Genomic DNA, 17,291 nt, shown 5'->3' on the forward strand with positions numbered 1-17,291 from the left:
AATTGTTACTGCTATTTTAATGTTTAAGAAGCTGTAACAGTTTCCTTGTTGGCCATTCATGATTGCTGTTATTTTACTTGTGACATTGAAACTCCTAAATGTGACATACTTATGTAAAAATAAAAAGAAATGTTGCTGTGTACTATTATGTGAATAAATCACCTCTAATTGAGGGAAGCATACAAAAAGTGTTTAATATGCTTTCTCTGTTAGCAAGGGAGCGATAAATGATGTATATTTGCATTCTGGGTTATCGTGGAGCCTGTTACAATGCGGAGATTGTCTAGAATTCTTCTATTGGAACCGTACCACTTTATATGAAACTTCTGAAAGCGCAAAAATATATATGAAGAGGCTTTGTTGAGTGCAAGGACATACAACAAAAAAGCAACCTACTGCAATGTGTCAATTCAAGTACGAGAAAAGAATAAAATTTGTCGTCAGTGATTTATAGATAAATGCCTGTCACTTCTTGACTGGGAATTAAAACTTCTTAATTTGTCAATAAAAACAGAAAAAGCTGAAAATGCATCACATCAGGGCAATAAAGAGAGAGGCTGTGAGAGTGCACTCCTCCTGGCGTTGCTGGGAGGATGATAGATATTAGGGCTTCTAAAGAAAGAAACTGCATTAATACAGTGTCTTTTACCAAGTCAAATTTTTTCCATGTACTTTGAAACCAATGAAGTGCTTTCAAAGTGTAATTACTGTTGCAGTGTCCAAAAAACTGACCAGCCATATAGATACTGTGGCTACAGGAGCAGGTCAGAAGCTGGGAATTCTGCGGTGAGTAACTCACCTCCTGACTCCCCAAAGCCTGCCCGCCATCTACAAGACACAAGTCAGGAGTGTGATAGAATACTCCCCCGTTGCCTGGATGAATGCAGTGCCAACAATGCTCGAGAAGCTCAATGTAATTCAGGGCATAGCAGTCCGCTTGATTGGTACCTCATCCAGCACCTTAAACATTTATTTCCTCCACCACCGATGCACATTGGCAGCAGTGTGTGCCACATACAAGATGCGCTGCAGCAACTCATCAAGGCTCCTACAACAGCATCTTTCAAACCCATAATCTCTACCACCTAGAAGGACAAGGGCAGCAGACGCATGGGAGCACCAACCTACATGTTCCCCTGCAAGTTACACACCATCCTGTTACGATCCTGGACTAGACTCCCAAGTTTTTGGTACGATATGTTTAGGGACCAGTGAGTATTTGTTTAAAGTAGACAATACTTGAGATCGCAGGTACTTAAGAGAATAAAGCTACAAGATCCCATAGTTTTTGAACAAACAAAATAAACTTTACACAGTCAGAAAAGTAATACAATTTACAATATCTATCTTATACTCCAACATTCATAATCAACATGAGGTATGTGTGAATTAACAGGCAAACTGTAGTCGAACGCACCACACTGCACAATAAATGACAGATGCAACCACAGATCTCATGGATTTCTCAGTAACCCACCCAGACATCAGTGTTCACTGTGAGTTACAGAGTCTCATGAAAACAGTCTCTTATATGAGGGATTGCAAGTCTTTACTCTTCCATTTCAAAGATCTAGCCTTGGAATTCCCTCCAAAAGTAGTTCTGACTTGGACTGTCTCAATGACTGCCCACCTCCCAGGGTTTCAGAGACTATGTTCTCCTTCCTGAGTCTGTACTCCAGCACCGGCTCACGGACACAACTCTAGCTCTGCAGCCATGTCCAGCAGAACACTACAGGGCTTCTCCTGAGCCCTCACCACCTGGAGCCTGCCAACCTAGCTCCTCAGAGGAAACAGCAGCACTTTAGCTGCATGGAGCTTTTTCTGCTCCTAACGCTCTGACTAACTAAAACTGACTGATCTTTGAACTGCTCTTCACTGACCCTTGAACTGATCTTGGTGACCTATCCAAGCACTCCAAGAGGGTCCCACCTTGTAACTAGGCAGGATCAAATGTAACAAGTACAAGAACATCCTGTACCCTAAATGCAATCTCCGCAGGTGCTAGTTTACAAAACGCAGTCAAAAATAAAATTGATTTCATGACAATCCTGACTTTGAAATATATCGACTTCCCTCACTGTCACTGGTCAAAATCTTGGAACTCTCTCCCTAGCAGCATAAGTAGGCTTACCTACACCAGATGGATTGCAGAACTTCAAGAAGGTGACTCACTACCATCCTTTCATGGGCAAATATGGATGAGCAACAAATACTGGCCTTGACAGTAGGGTTCACATCCCATGAAAGAATAATAGAAATAAAGGCAGCCAATTTGTACACAGCAAGCTTCTACAACAGCATTGACCAGATAATCCATTTTACTGATGTTGGTTTACAGGATAAATATTGATCAAGACACCTGAGTGTCAAACTGATCAGCAAGGTACACTGCCAGGGCCACCTGTAAATGATGCTAGGGAATCTTTTATGTCCACCTGAAAGGGTAGACGGGGTCTCGGTTTAACGTCTCTCTGAAAGATGACACCTCTGACAATGCCGCATTCCCTCAGTTCTGCACTGGAGAGTCAACCTAGGTTACGTGCTCAAGTCTCTGGCATGGGACTCGAACCTGCAATTTTCTGACTGAGATGAGTGTACTACCACTGAACCACGGCTGACACCGATATGGACTGTAAATTATATGATGTTGGCCCGTTATTGTATTTTGTGAACTTTTATTTTTCTTTGTTTGTGTTCTCACTATAGTGCTTTATTTCCCCCTGCCTGAAGCAGAACCAGAAACTTGCTTAAATTAAAATTGCTTAACCAGAAACAAAAACTAAAGAAAGACAGAGATATGCGGGCTTGCTAACTTGCAAGTGACTTTCAATCTATAGTTTTCCCAAAATCTTCATTTTTGCTCGACCTGGTGCTGTTCAAATGAGTTGACTGTAGAGTTCAATCTAACCCATCTGTAACATTGCAAATTATTGCCTAGGAATAGGCAGAGGTCACTGAGATTCGCTGATGATTGGCAGATGAGTTTTATCCAGTGCATTTGAAGGACTTAATCATTTTCTAAGTTCTGGCACTGAAGAGAGTGGCAGCACCTTACATCCCAACAGTAATTAAACTTGGAGTACTCGTGGTGACTGCAGAGTGCTCCTGAGATGTGGGGTTGTGACAGGTGCTGTATTGATGCACATCTACCTTTCACTATTGATTTACTTACTTGGCTAGTGGTGAACAACAGCGAGCGGGAGAAATAGCATTTATTTCTATTTCTTGGGGAAAGAAAAACAGGGCATGATGTGTTTTTTTTTCCATCAGTTGCAACGTGTTCTGTGCAGACCCCAGTCTTCATTGATAGCTGCATAGTTATCTCCGAGGAGCATCAGAATTTTGACAGTGCAGCTCTCCACTCTAATGCAATGGGATCCAAGAAGCTGTCTAATCTAACTGAAGTAATCCCATTGGAATATATTACTTATGCCACAGAAATGGCAAAGGCAAGGCACAAGTAGTTTTTTTTGCCATAACTTTCTATCAAGTACTAATTGAGTGCTGTAGCTCTCGTTATTAGTTGTGTAATTGAATAGTCGCAGCGCCTTCTGCAACTGTCGTGTCGAAGGAACTTTTTAATTACTATACCAGCATGTTTAGAAAAGAGAAAGATGATTGATTGAAACACTTTGGTTCAGCTTCTCACTGCTGGATCGTATAAAAACACAACAGAGTTTACATTTTAATGTGCATTTTCCCAAAGCTGCTCTCCTATTTTGGACCAACGGAGCTTTTTTTATCCCCTCTCCTTTTGCTCGAAAGCTGCCTAGTTGAGATGTTACTTGTTCGACAGGAGACACATAGCTTCTGTATACAATTACCACACATTTCTCTCCCAATTATTTTACCAACAGTCAAGGTCCACTAACTTGACACTTTTCCTGACCAGCTTTGTGAGGCGTAATCCTCCTCTATTAATGCTGGGTTTAATATCATCATTCACTCCGGCGTTTTATTATTCAGCCTTGGAATAGTTGTAACATTATTAGCCTGTCAAATGTTGTGTTCCACCTGTCTGGAGGATTACCCATTATCCTTTGCATGAGGGAAAGTGACACTGATGAGTGAAGTTTTGAGATATTCATTTAGTGTTTAATCTGACGGGCATGACAACTGATCCCAGAGCTACTCACTGATTAAAGCTAGGCCTCTCTGCCTGAAATCCTTCTCCATCCCATTACGCCTCTGAATACAAAGTAAAGGGATAAAGCTGCCAGTGAAAGGTGCTCCCGGCAGATTTGCATAAGATCCACGTAAGAGAGACTAACAGACCATAGTACTGATTAGATGGTTTGTGTTATTTAGGAGCAAACTTGTACTGGAATGTATTAAGTAAAAGAAAAAGACACCTTGAAAAGGAAATCAGTCAAGGCCGAAGGCCATTTTAAGACTTCCAGACATTTTGAGAAACCGCGCAGCCACTTAGTTAAACTTTGATCTGCCCTTCGCAACTCTTAAGATGTCAAAGATGTGGGAAAAATTTACTGCTTAAAAAGAGCAGTTGTGCAACCGTTTGAAGAAATTTAACTAATGCCTTTGCGCATTTTAGACGGAGGCGTGGAAGAGAACACTATCTCTGATACTAGCCACTATTTATATTTACCTAAATTAAGAGAGTGCAGCAGAAACTGCTCTGTTGACAGTTACAAGAAAGTGGTCGATAATGCAGCTTCAAGAGATGTGAGTTTTAAAAAAAATAAATAAATAAAAGGCGCTTCAAACTTTAAAAAAAATATATATTTGGAGATTGCAGTGCAGGGGAGCAGAATGCTACAGCTACGCTTGCTGACGCAAAACCTTTTGGTTTGCTTAAATGGGCAGCACTGTGTTTTTTGCCATGCCTCCCGCTTGCTCGCCCGCCCGGGTTTCGTCTCGTCCGCCCGGGTTTCGTCTCGTCCGCCCGGGTTTCGTCTCGCCCGCCCGCGTTTCCTCTCCTGCGCGCTCGCACACTCTTGCACACGCTTGCTCTCTTATTCTTACACACCCACGCTTGGCATTTACAGCACGCTTTTATGAAGATTTTCAACCTACCAAGTGAAAGTGTCACCTTGTTTTTCTGAAGAGCTCTAATGGCTACATGTTAACATATCCCCCCCCAACCCCCCACTCCCAAACAATAGATCAAAATTTTGCATCAGTTATTAGCTTGTGTGCAGATGTTAACAAAAAGCAGTTTTAGTAATATTTATCAGCTGGCACAGTCGAACTTCAAAGAGCTATGACAGTTTTTTTTAGCCTAGTAAAGCTGTTATGGTTTGGAATCCAAAAATAACTATTTGCGCAGTCTGTATAAATTCCTAATCTCTACTTGTGTTTCTACTCAAGTTGCCTGCCCCTATTAATCACATCGAAAGTGAGCACTACTTATCACTGTTGATTGTAAACTTGGTCACATTTGAATGTGGCAGTTTTGACTTTACGCTCTCTCGGCCTATTGTTCCTGCTTGAACTGATTGTTAATTCTAGAATATAATTGTCCTCTTTGACACATGAAAATGGGATTGAAATTAGATGCAGTCAAATTGGAAAAAAATCTACAATGCGCCATCTGAGATTCGGTGGGAAAGATTGACTTACACTGAAGAAAATGCTAACTTTTCTTTTAAAAGAATTAAACTTGTTTAATTCGGTAAACTAGTTCTTGGTTGGGCTGAACTACAATTTATTTTACAACATTTAGGTTAATGTAGAATAATCAAAATTACATAAATTTTTGCTGGAAACAGAACAAGCATCTAATTTTTAAGATCATTCACGTAGACCCTGGTGAGGATGCATTAGGATTCGGCTCAGGTTGCTGAATCCTGCCTGTTCAGGGTTGTGGATAAAAATCAAGTTGCTCCTTAGACTCAAGGAATGGTTAGTAGATTTAAACCGATAATGCAACAATTGAGACGCTGCACAACAATGAGTGGAACAGTCATTTAGACCAGGGCAGGACCATCTGTTTGACACAATCAGAACTTGTGCTGGCAGTTTTGTACATTTCTTTTCAAAATTATATTTTTAAAATTCTTCATGGGACGTGGGCATCGCTGGCAATGCCAGCATTTGTTGCCCATTCCTAATTGCCTTTTGAATGCAGTTGCGAGTCAACTTCATTGCTGTGATTTTGGAGTCACATGTAGGCCAGACCAGGTAAGGATGGCAGATTTCCCTCCCTAACAGACACGAGTGAACCAGATGGGTTTTTTTTAAAATCACAATGGATGGTGGTTTCATGGTCACTATTGAGGCTAGCTTTCATTCCAGATTTTTTTTTTGGATTAATTAATTAAATTTAAATTCCACCAGCTGCTGTGGTAGGATTTGAACCTGTGCCCCTAGAGCCTCTGGCTTTTAACATCAAAATGATATGAATAGAATGTAAAGCAATTAACTTGAATCAGTTTTATCCCTCGGGCTGCTGGAAGCTCCAGTAAATAACCTGCTCTGCTTTGCTATTTAGTCATTTTTCTGCTCGTGCACCATGACATGAGAGTTATGATCTGCATTGCACTAGAGGAGGAGGCACTGGTGTAGTGGTATTGTCACTGGACTGGTAAGCCAGAGACCCAGGGCCATTCTCTGGGGTCCCAAGTTCAAATCCCACCATGGCAGATGGTGGAATTTGAACTCAATAAAAATCTGGAGTTAAAAGTCTAATGATGACCATGAAACCATTGTTGATTGTCATTTAAAAAAAAACCTCATCTCGTTCACTAATATGTTCACTAAGGAAATCTGCTGTCCTTACTTGGCCTGGCCTACATGTGGTTGACTCTTAAATGCCCTCTGAAATGGCCTAGCAAGCCACTCAGTTCTCAAGGGAATTAGGGATGGGCAATAAATGCTGGCTCAGCCTGTGATGCCCACGTCCCTTAAACAAATTTAAAAAAGAAACAACTGTCGGAAAGGGTGATGGAAACCGATTTGCTGATAGCTCCCAAAAGGGTGAATTGGATGCATTCTTGAAAAAGGAAATTTTTACAGGATGATGGAGAAGGAGCAGGGAGTGGGACTAAATGGCTAGTGGGACTAATCAAGCAGTTGGTATGGAGACGAAGGGTCAAAAGGCCTCCTAACTGCTAAAAGCAAAAAACTGCGGATGCTGGAAATCCAAAACAAAAACAGAAACAGAAATACCTGGAAAAACTCAACAGGTCTGGCAGCATCGGCGGAGGAGAGCACAGTTGACATTTCGAGTCCCCATGACCCTTCAACAGAACAGAACAGAAGGGTCATGGGGACTCGAAACATCGACTGTGCTCTCCTCCGCCGATGCTGCCAGACCTGCTGAGTTTTTCCAGGTATTTCTGTTTCTGTTTTTGTTCCTAACTGTGCTGTATCATTCCACAATACTAAAAAAAACACCAATGTTAGAGAAAAATCACAGATTTTCCCACAGTTTCAGGAACGCCAGATCAATAAATGTCGCTTGGGATGAGGAGGTTGTCCTCTGATGAGAGGATGAGTAAATTGGGCCTATATTCCCTGGAGATTAGAAGAATGAGAGGCGATCTCATTGAAGCCTACAAAATTCTGAAAGGGCTTGATGGGGTGTACACTGAGGTTATTTCCTCAGGTCAGGGAATCTAAAACACGGGCGCACAGTCTCAGGATAAGAGGCTGATCATTTAGGACTGAGATGAGGAAGAATCTCTTCACTCAAAGGGTTGTGAATCTTTGCAGTTTTCTACAGCGGGTGGTTGTGGATACTCCATTGTTGAATACGTTTAAGGTTGGGACAGACAGATATTTGGTGTCTCAGGGAATTAGGGGATATGGGGAGTGGGTGGGAAAAGGAGCTGAAGGCTAATGAGCCATGATCGTATTGAATTGCAGAGCAGGCTCAATGACCGTGTGGTCTACTCCTCCTCCTATTTCTTATGTGCTTATGGTTCACTCTGCCTTTGAACTTCCACATGCAAAGGAGATTGATATTGTCTGTGATACCCACTGACGGGATAAGGGGTGGATGAGGTCTCTGCCCGTATTCCATGGGGAGAACTGTTGGATCGCTATGGAACACTGAGGCCCCTTTGCAACATGAAATATGACTTGAGTGAAAAATGACTACTTGTGATGATCCCTTGGTCATAGATTAGACCTTGATTGCATCTCTTCAATGCTGTTGGTTGTAGATGCTGGCATTGAGTGGGTCCCATTCACTTATTCCACCCCTGAATAGGTTTGATCTATATGGAGAGATGACTTACTCCACCACCTGCCAAAAAGGGCCATAATCAGATCAACCATGTTCTGGTGGAGCAAGCTCGAAGGCCTAAATGGCCTACTCCTATGGAAAAAAGACACTGGCCTGGATTTTCTGGCCCCATCATGGTGGGACCCGCTGTGGGAGATTCAATGGCCCAGCAAAGGTCCATTGACTTTCAGCAGAACCAGATGATCCTGGTAGCGGGCAAGGGCTGGAGAATCCCACCCTATAGTACTACATTACTGAACAAACGGGCTTTGTAGAAGTGATAAATATAAGTGTGTTTTCTTCAGGATTCTCCGTTTCCTGCTAATTTATCCAGGCATCTCAGTTCTTTGTTTGGCCCCGGGTAGAAACATTGGAACATGAGGAGACCATTCAGTCCCTTGAGCCTGTTCCACCAATCAACTAAATCATGGCTGATCTGCGACCTAACTCCAACTACCTGTCTTTGCCCCATATCTCTTAATATCAATTATGGTTTTAAAATTAACAATTAATCCAGCATTAATCTCTGTTTGTGGAAGAGTGCCAAACTTCTATCACCTTTTGTGTGAAGAAGCTTTTTCTAATTTCACTCCTAAAAGGCTTGACTCTGATTTTTAGACCATGGCCAGGATTTTCCAGCCCTGTCGCAGGTGGGACCCACAGCGGGTGAGGCGGTGCCCCAGCCAGAAGTCCATTGACTTGCGGCGGGACCGGAAGATCCCAGCGATGGGCGGGTGCAGAAAATCCCGCCTCGTGACTCCAAGTCCTAGATTTCCCGACTAGTGGAAGTGCTCAAACTGCACTATCCCTTCTCCTTGATATCTTGGAAACTTCGATCAAATTTCCCCTCAATTTTCTGAATTCCAGGGAATACAGCTCTTGTTTGTCTAATATCTCCTCGTAGCTTAACTCTTGGAGTCCCGTTGAAGTGAAATACCAAAGCAACCCACTCCAAACTGAACAGGGGCGGAGTAGCAAATATATATTCGTGTTAATGGAGAATGCCCATTTCGTTCATCCCACCTCACTACTTGTCCATGTTGGGCAGTAAGAAATGGTCAATGTTTTTCAGCTGGAGAGTTAAAGAGTTTATAAAGGACATAAAAATTCACAAACAACATCAGCACCTTTGATGAGCTCCTCCAGGTCATCGATGAAGTTGAGAATAAGAGTGTGACTCTTCAATAGCTGTGACAATTTAAAGAAAAGGATATCCATTTACTGTGCAGATGTGTTCCTCTTTTTTTTTTAAAAAAAATGGCATATCCCTTCCACAATTAATCAGATCTGCCAACTGATTAGCTTCTCAGTCAGACAGTATCTACCTAAAAGACCTCGAAGGTTACTGTTCTGCCTGTATGTTGGGCATGTAAGAATGACTCAATTTCTGAGCAAGGAGATTGAGAGTGTTAACAACTGGTCAGATTAAGCCTGAAGTCAAGTGGCTGACCTGGATATATGGACTACTCAAGATGTTGCGAGGCTTTCCGTGCATTTTGGCTTCAACTAACTTTGACATGATTGGTAGCAGGTAAATGGCCTGAATTTACTACAGTTGCCAATCCTTCAGGATTGGCCTGGAGTCTCCAGGAATTGAACATCAATCTCCAGGATATGTACTGCTGTGTGCAACCCTGGAGAAAAAGCATCATTAAAAGAAGGCTTTTTTTTTGTCATTTTTTTTGAACACTGCTCTTTACCAGATCTAAAAATATTGAAAGTAGGAAATAAAGGCTATTGGCTGATGGCCAAGCATCATCCAATTGGATAATGAGTCTTTTTGCTTTCCAATTGGCGTAGGAAGGCAGTACGTCACAAAGATGGTTGTCTTGGCTGACTAATGGCTGGAGCATGGGAGCAAGTCATGTGATGGAACCTCCAGGAATGGATTCAATCATGGTTGGCAACCCTAATAGTTACCAGACTCTGATATTGACTCCTTTTTTTTTGGATGACATGATAGGAGACAGATTAAGACTTGGAGCAGAGGAGGCAGTAAATTAACTGATTCCTCAAGTACCACCATGAAAATTGGGGCCGAGTAACCTGTTCCTTTATTTTTATTTTGTTCCTTTCGTTATGAAATTGCCGCCTTTGCTAATTTTAGTGAGAAAAAATTCTACACAAAGCACAACGTGATGCTGAGTGTCGCTTAAGTATCTATCTTCTGTTCTCCATAACACACGAACCCTTTTTTTTTTGTTGTTGTTATGTAATGTACGTTGCAGTTAGTGATTGAACAAACCTTTGGAGCTGTTCCAAAAGCAGACAGCAAGGAAGGAGGAAAATTCCTTCCTGTCACCTGTGATCAGAGTTACTCAGATCATCGTGGACTGCAGTTGGTAACTGGTTTACTGTTCTCAGCCATTTAATGAATAGCAGCTCAGTGAGTTACTGGCTGTTCACTGGTCTTCCTCAGTATCAGACATGATTTGGCAGGAGGTTCTCTGTGCTCTTTCAAGCCACTGTAATGGAAGACAGCAGGACAAATCGAGCCTTTTTCCCTCTGGCCTCCTAATCCTAGCTCTTTCAATGTTGCTTCGCCTGAGCTGTCGGGGAGTTTGGTGAGCTGGTGATGAGGAGACCAGGAGAAAAGCAGAAGAAAAGATTAAATGCACGGGCCTGAATTGAAAGCTGGATGCCTGAATTATTAATTAAAAGCATCAGACTTGCGAGCTGTGCCATATGCAAGTTGCAATTCCATCTGCTTAACCATTCTTGTACCTCGTGGATAGTGCAACCTGTCCTCAGTAGAGCCTTTGCACTATTTAGGGTACTGGAAAAAGCTGCCCCCTGGTTCCTTGCCCCTGAAAAACATTACCGCTCAAAGAAGGCCTTGAATATAGGTCTTAGGCTGTGTGAAAGCACACAGTTAGGAGAATGTAGCTAAAGCTGCAGGTAACCCAGAATTCCCTCATTTTTTTAATGTGGGGAGAGCAATCCTAAAAGGATGCAGAAATTGCAGTTTGCCGGAGTGGAGAATGTCAGAAAAGTTACTTAAGGTGGGGGTATGTGAATTCTTGAGGTTTGCCCCTGTTCCCCAGTGATGACTGTTGACACCTCGGGTGGTATTTAATGGAGGCGACAGGGATGGCGTCCGGAGTGACGGGCTGTCCTGGATTTTGTGGGATTGGCCTGAAGTAGGCTTGGTTGTCCCGCGTTTGAGGCTGGGTTGCCGTTTTTCCTGTATTTGCAATGGGTGGCTCTCTGCGCATGCACAGAACACACCGACGCATGTGCGCAGCGCTCTGCTCTTTCATCTTCCCTTTGGGAAAAGCTCCGGCACCACAGTCCGCTTTCACGGCTTTGACCGCCCATTCCCCTCGCTGTCACAGCTCTGGCAGCTGTACTGCCCACCCCCCACCCCCATCCCCGCTGTCACAGCTCTGGCAGCTGTACTGCCCACCCCCCACCCCCATCCCCCGCTGTCACAGCTCTGGCAGCTGTACTGCCCACCCCCACCCCTATCCCCCGCTGTCACAACTCTGGCAGCTGTACACCCCACCCCCACCCCCATCCCCCGCTGTCTCAACTCTGGCAGCTGTACTGCCCAGCCCTGCTCTTACATGTTGCACCGATGCCAAAGCATCCCCCGAAATACTTCACCACGAGTCGGTCACCCTGATCTTGCCTCCTAGCTGGAGTGCTGATAAAAAGCCCCCGCGTCGCCTCTTTCCGCCATAATAATTTCCACATAGGCACTTACTTGAGACTTCCGATGGATCAAGGATCCCAAGGGGGGAGGTCCTGCCTGCCGAAAGCTGCCAGCCATCCAGAGCCAACAGGCCTCGTGCACACCCTCACAAGGCCTAGTATCTTCACTGGGCCCCAGGCCACAGGTGAGTGAAGGCAGGAGGGGGGGGTTATAGGGTGGGGGGGTTATGGGAGAGGGGGGAGGTTAGGAGAGTTAGGCAGCAAGGGAGTGGGTGTGGCCCTCAGCCTCCCCCCTTTCAGATGTCGACCCCTCGATCAGGCACTGAGTGCCTTTGAAGACCATCCCCCAGGAACCCACTAGCAGCCCCGCATGGTTTGCTTGTTGTGTTTTCCATGTGACAAGCATGACCCACGCCCCCCCTAACCCAACTCCGGCCCCAACAGGGTTAATACCAGCGGCAGCAGGATCAAGCCCTTAAGTGGGTATTAATTGCCCACTTAAGGGTCTCAATAGGCAGCCAGGTGGGAAAGAGTGTCCACCGGCCTTGCCCCCACAGATTTAGTTGGGGTGTGGGTTGGAAGGTGAGGACCACCTCCCTCCCACCTGATTAATTGCACCCCCCCCCCCCCCCTCCACCCCAGCCAAACTTGCCATGGGGGAAGGCATTAAATTCCGCCCATCGTTTCTAGTAATTTGAAATCAATTGTAATTTTGCCCTTGAAGTAAAAAATAAATGAAAGTAGTAAGGAGTTCAATACAACTTTAGTGGATTTAATTCTTCCTGGTTACTGTGTTGTAACAAAGGGACTTTTCCCCCAGAAATGCTATCAGATTAAAGTGGAGATGGTTTCATGTATGGCTTCAACATTAATGAAGGATTACTTATAATGTTGATTACTCTCTAAGGCTATCTGCAGAAGTTGTCATGGACATCAGTGATACAATTCATTTAATTTGTTTTGCAGGTACAAGTGACCCTTATGTCAAATTCAAACTGGCTGGTAAAACGCTGTACAAGAGCAAGATCGTGTACAGAAACTTAAACCCTCGATGGGACGAGACCTTTGTCGTTCCAATCAAGAACTTAAATCAAAAGCTGTATGTCAAGGTAAAAGAAAAACTGAATGTACCAAGATGTATTGTGGTTTGGGAAAACCCTATCTATCATAATAAGTGTTGTTATATTGAGAGATTCAGTGATCCTATTTTGATGGGATTCAGTGCTTTGGTTCAGCGGTTGGGGTTTGGTTGGAATTGGTGGGAGGGTCAATGGTTACTCTTTCCTTGGATTCGGTGGTTAGCATAAATGGTTATATTTTAGCTGGTTTCAAGGTCAGCGATAATATTTTTAGGTTGGTTGACTGGTTGGATCAGTGGTTATATTTTAGTTGTAAGTTGTTTTTCAGTGCTTAAGGTCAGGTTATTGCATTGCCAATTGTTTATAATGTCAGAGGATAATATTAGCATTCTGCTACTTTAGTGGTTTGGACCTGGAATGCACTGACTGAGAGTGTGGTGGAGACAGATTCATTCGTGGCTCTCAAAAGAGATTGAAGAGAAAATAATTGCCGGGCTATGGGGAAAGGCGGGGGAATGGGACTAGCTAAGTTACTCTTGCAGAGAGCCGGCACAAACATGATGGGCTGAATGGCCTTCTGCTGCACTGTATCCATTCTGTGATTCTAAGGTCTGAATTTTCAGGATGGCTTGGGGCCGAAGAGTCAGCAGGGAACACAGCCCCACCGATTACAGGAGGCCCATTGCCATTCACACTTTAACCAGCATTGATTCGCATAAGGCACGGGTTCCCACCGTCACAAAGAGGAAATCCCGCCTTGGAGAGCTGCCCGCAATCTGACTGGCCAGCAGTTCTCCAGTTCCTCCAGGAACAGTGCTGCAGTGGCTGGAAGAGGCACCGCAGGGAGCTGCCTGGAACTAAGTGCCGAGAACCGGTGGAGAGATAAGTGGCAGGGGTCCCAGGACAGGGAAAGTAGGAAAGGCCTGGGTCTTTGCAAGGATTGGTGTGGTGGTGGGGGGGTGGGTGGGGGGGTGGGGGGGGGTGCGGGGGGGAGGCAATCGGGGTCCCGTGGGATAGGTCAGCAGGGGAGAGAGGTACGGAGGTTACCGAGCCTTAAAAGGAGAGTGCCTCCATTCAGAAGGGGCCTTCTGATGGAGGCCCTTCCCTGGCCCCAGCTTCCCACCTGAGTTTCAAACTCTGCTCATTTCCTGGTTTTCCCCCTTGACCTGTCATCCACCCGCCAGCCTAAAAATTGAAGTGGGCGGTAAAAGGCCCTTAAGTGGCCACTTGGGCCACTTAAGGACTTTAATTGGGGCAAGGGCGGGCTTATCCCATCTGAGGCCCTGCCTGTCCCAGCGTAAGATCACGAGCAGGTCAGGGTGGGTGGGATCCTGGAGGGAGTCCCGTCCCCTCAATGTCATGCTCACCACCCCTCCCGCCTCCCCCCACCCCAACTGCTGGGGGCGGGAGGCGCATAAAATTCTGGCCTCAGGTTCAGATTTAAATTAATTGGGATGTTATGGACCAAGTTCCGTGAACTTTGGGGGTGAACACGGCAGTTAAAGTAAACCTGAGCAGGCTGAAACCTGGGGAAAAGGTCCTGACATTTGATAGTCCTCATTCTGGCACCAATTAGCACTGATTTATTACCATATTACAAAAAGGACACAGGGACACTGGCCAAGGTACAATAAAGACTCGGAAGGACGTTACCATATTGCATATCAGAAAAGATTGAACGGGCAGGATTCTTTCCTCTCAAAAAGAGGAAGGTAAGGGGTGGCCTGTGGAGCTCTTTAAGACTTGTGAAGGGATTTGAAATGGTAAATGTAGAGACGATGTTTCCACCAGTGGGAGAGTCCGAAACTGGAGGTACAAAATAGTCATGTAAAACATCCAACAAAGAATTCATGAGAAAGTTATTTGCCCAGAGAGTAGTTAGTGTGTGGAACCGGTACCACAAGGAACAAACGAGGCAAATATCACTAAGGCACTTGAGGGAAAGCAAGATAAACACGAGGGAGGAAACAATAGAAGGATGTGCAGGTAGGGTGCGATGAAGTAGGGAGGGAGGGGTGAAGCAGTTAGGCCAAACATGATAACCTTATCTTGAGACCATGACAGAATGTGAGCCACTGTAATACCTAGTGTCCTCCTGAGCTGCAGACACTCTTTAAAAGTAAGATAGAGGCCTGGAAACCATGTCACACTGACAGTGACACACTCGATTGAAGTGGGAAACACTCTAATACCACATGACTCACTCTGTTGAAAGCATACAAACTGGTTAGTCATTCACAATGAGAATTGAACACTGATAGTTAAACTAACCCATTGAAAACATGACATCAGATTCTGTTATGCTATAAATTATAATTCTGACTGACAGAATATAAATAGTAGCTTTGAGCAGAGCCAAAAGGGAATTTAAATTTATGTGTGGCATATAACTCTGGATGTATGTAGTGTGCAGTGCAATTGGCTTGGTATGTGAAGTCTGATTTTGATATGAGAAATATCAATTATTGCTGCTCATGCTACAATTTCTCACCTTTCCAGATTTGCAATTAAATTGGAACTAGTGGGTTTTGTTACTCATGGAGTGAATCGAACTGGCTGAAGACTGGCATCTGGATGCTGGGGACCTCCAGAGGAGACTGAGATGGATCACCCACTCGGCACTTCTGGCTGAAGGTTGTACTGAATGCTTCAGCCTTGTCTTTTGATGTGGCAACACACACTTTTACATCCATGATGACACTGGTGGTAGTGGCTCCAATTTCTTTCTATCAGCTGGCTGACTGGGAATCTCTCCCACTCTTACTGCCTGCCATTGAAGTTGGAAAGATTCGTAAGCTGATACGCAATCTGTTTGGCTACATTATGAATACGCCTACCTTGGCCACCAAGTCCTGGAGCGTCAGGCATTTGTTATCTCTGTATTGTTGAAGAGGAGGCCTTGAAGCGTAGTGATAGGCTTACCCACCTCTGAGTCAGAAACTCCCACTCCAGGACTTGGTGGCCAAGGTAGGCGTATTCATAATGCAGCCAAACAGATTGCGTATCAGCTTACAAATCTTTCCAACTTCAATGGCAGGCAGTAAGAGTGGGAGAGATTCCTAGTCAGCCAGCTGATAGAAAGAAATTGGAGCCACTACCACCAGTGTCATCATGGATGTAAAAGTGTGTGTTGCCACAGCAAAAGACAAGGCTGAAGCATTCAGTACAATCTTCAGCCAGAAGTGCCGGGTGGATGATCCATTTCAGCCTCCTCTGGAGATCTCCGGCATCCAGATACCAGTCTTCAGCCAATTCGATTCACTCCATGTGACATCAAGGCTGAAGGCACTGAATACTGCAAAGTCTATGGGCCCTGACAACATTCCGGCAATAGTACTGAATACTTGTGCTCTGGAACTTGCTGCACCCCTAGCCAAGCTGTTGCAGCACAGCTACAACACTGGCATCTACCCGGCTATGTGGAAAATTACCCAGGTATATCCTGTACACACAAGGCAGGACACATCCAACCCGGCCAATTATCGCCCCATCAGTCTCCTCTTGATCATCAGTAAAGTGACGGAAAGGGTAATCAACAGTGCTATCAAGCGGTACTTGCTTAGCAATAACCTGCTCACTGATGCTCAGTTTGGGTTCCATCAAGGCCACTCAGCTCCTGACCTCATTACAGCCGTCGTTCAAACATAGGTAAAGAGCTGGGCTCCAGAGGTGAGGTGAAAGTGACTACCCTTGACATCAGCATTTGACCGAGTGTGGCATCTAAGAGCCCTAGCAAAACTGGTGTCAATGGGAATCAGGGGAAAACTCACCACTGGTTGCAGTCATACCTAGCACAAAGGAAGATGTTTGTGGTTGTTGGAGGTTAGTCATATCAGCTCCGGGACATCACTGCAGGAGTCCCTCAGGGTAATGTCCTGGGCCCAACCATCTTCAGCTGCTTCATCAATGACCTTCCTTCCACCATAAGGTCAGAAGTGGGGATGTTCGCTGAAGATTGCACAATATTCAGCATGATTCGCGATTTCTCATGCTGAAGTAGTCAATGTCCAAATGCAGCAAGACCTGGACAATATCTAGACTTGGGCTGACAAGTGGCAAGTAATATTCGCAGCCACACAAGTGCCAGGCAATGACTATCTCCAACAAAAGAGAATCTAACCATCGCCTCTTGACATTCAGTGACACTACCATCGCTGAATCCCCTACTATCAAGTTCCTGGGGGTTACCATTGACCAGAAACTGAACTGGACTAGCTATATAAATACTGTGGCTAAAAGATCAAGTCAGAGGCCAGGAATCCTGCGGCAAGTAACTCGCCTCTTGACTCCCCAAAGCCTGTCCATCACCTACAAGGAGTGCGATGGAATACTGCTCACTTGTCTAGATGAGTGCAGCTCCAACAACACTC

General features: G+C 44.7%; 1 protein-coding gene across 3 annotated transcripts in view; it reads left to right on the forward strand.

Moving 5' to 3' along the window:
- The window catches only part of LOC121270006 (multiple C2 and transmembrane domain-containing protein 2-like), a 483,534-nt gene that overhangs the window by 212,891 nt on the left and 253,352 nt on the right, over window positions 1–17,291 (forward strand). For all 3 annotated transcript variants that reach the window (XM_041175251.1, XM_041175254.1, XM_041175252.1), the window contains exon 5: window positions 12,809–12,951. In XM_041175251.1, coding sequence (XP_041031185.1) covers window positions 12,809–12,951 — 143 coding nt within the window. The remainder of the gene's footprint in view (window positions 1–12,808; window positions 12,952–17,291) is intronic.

This window comes from Carcharodon carcharias, chromosome 26, assembly GCF_017639515.1.
Source record: "Carcharodon carcharias isolate sCarCar2 chromosome 26, sCarCar2.pri, whole genome shotgun sequence".
NCBI lineage: Eukaryota > Metazoa > Chordata > Chondrichthyes > Lamniformes > Lamnidae > Carcharodon > Carcharodon carcharias.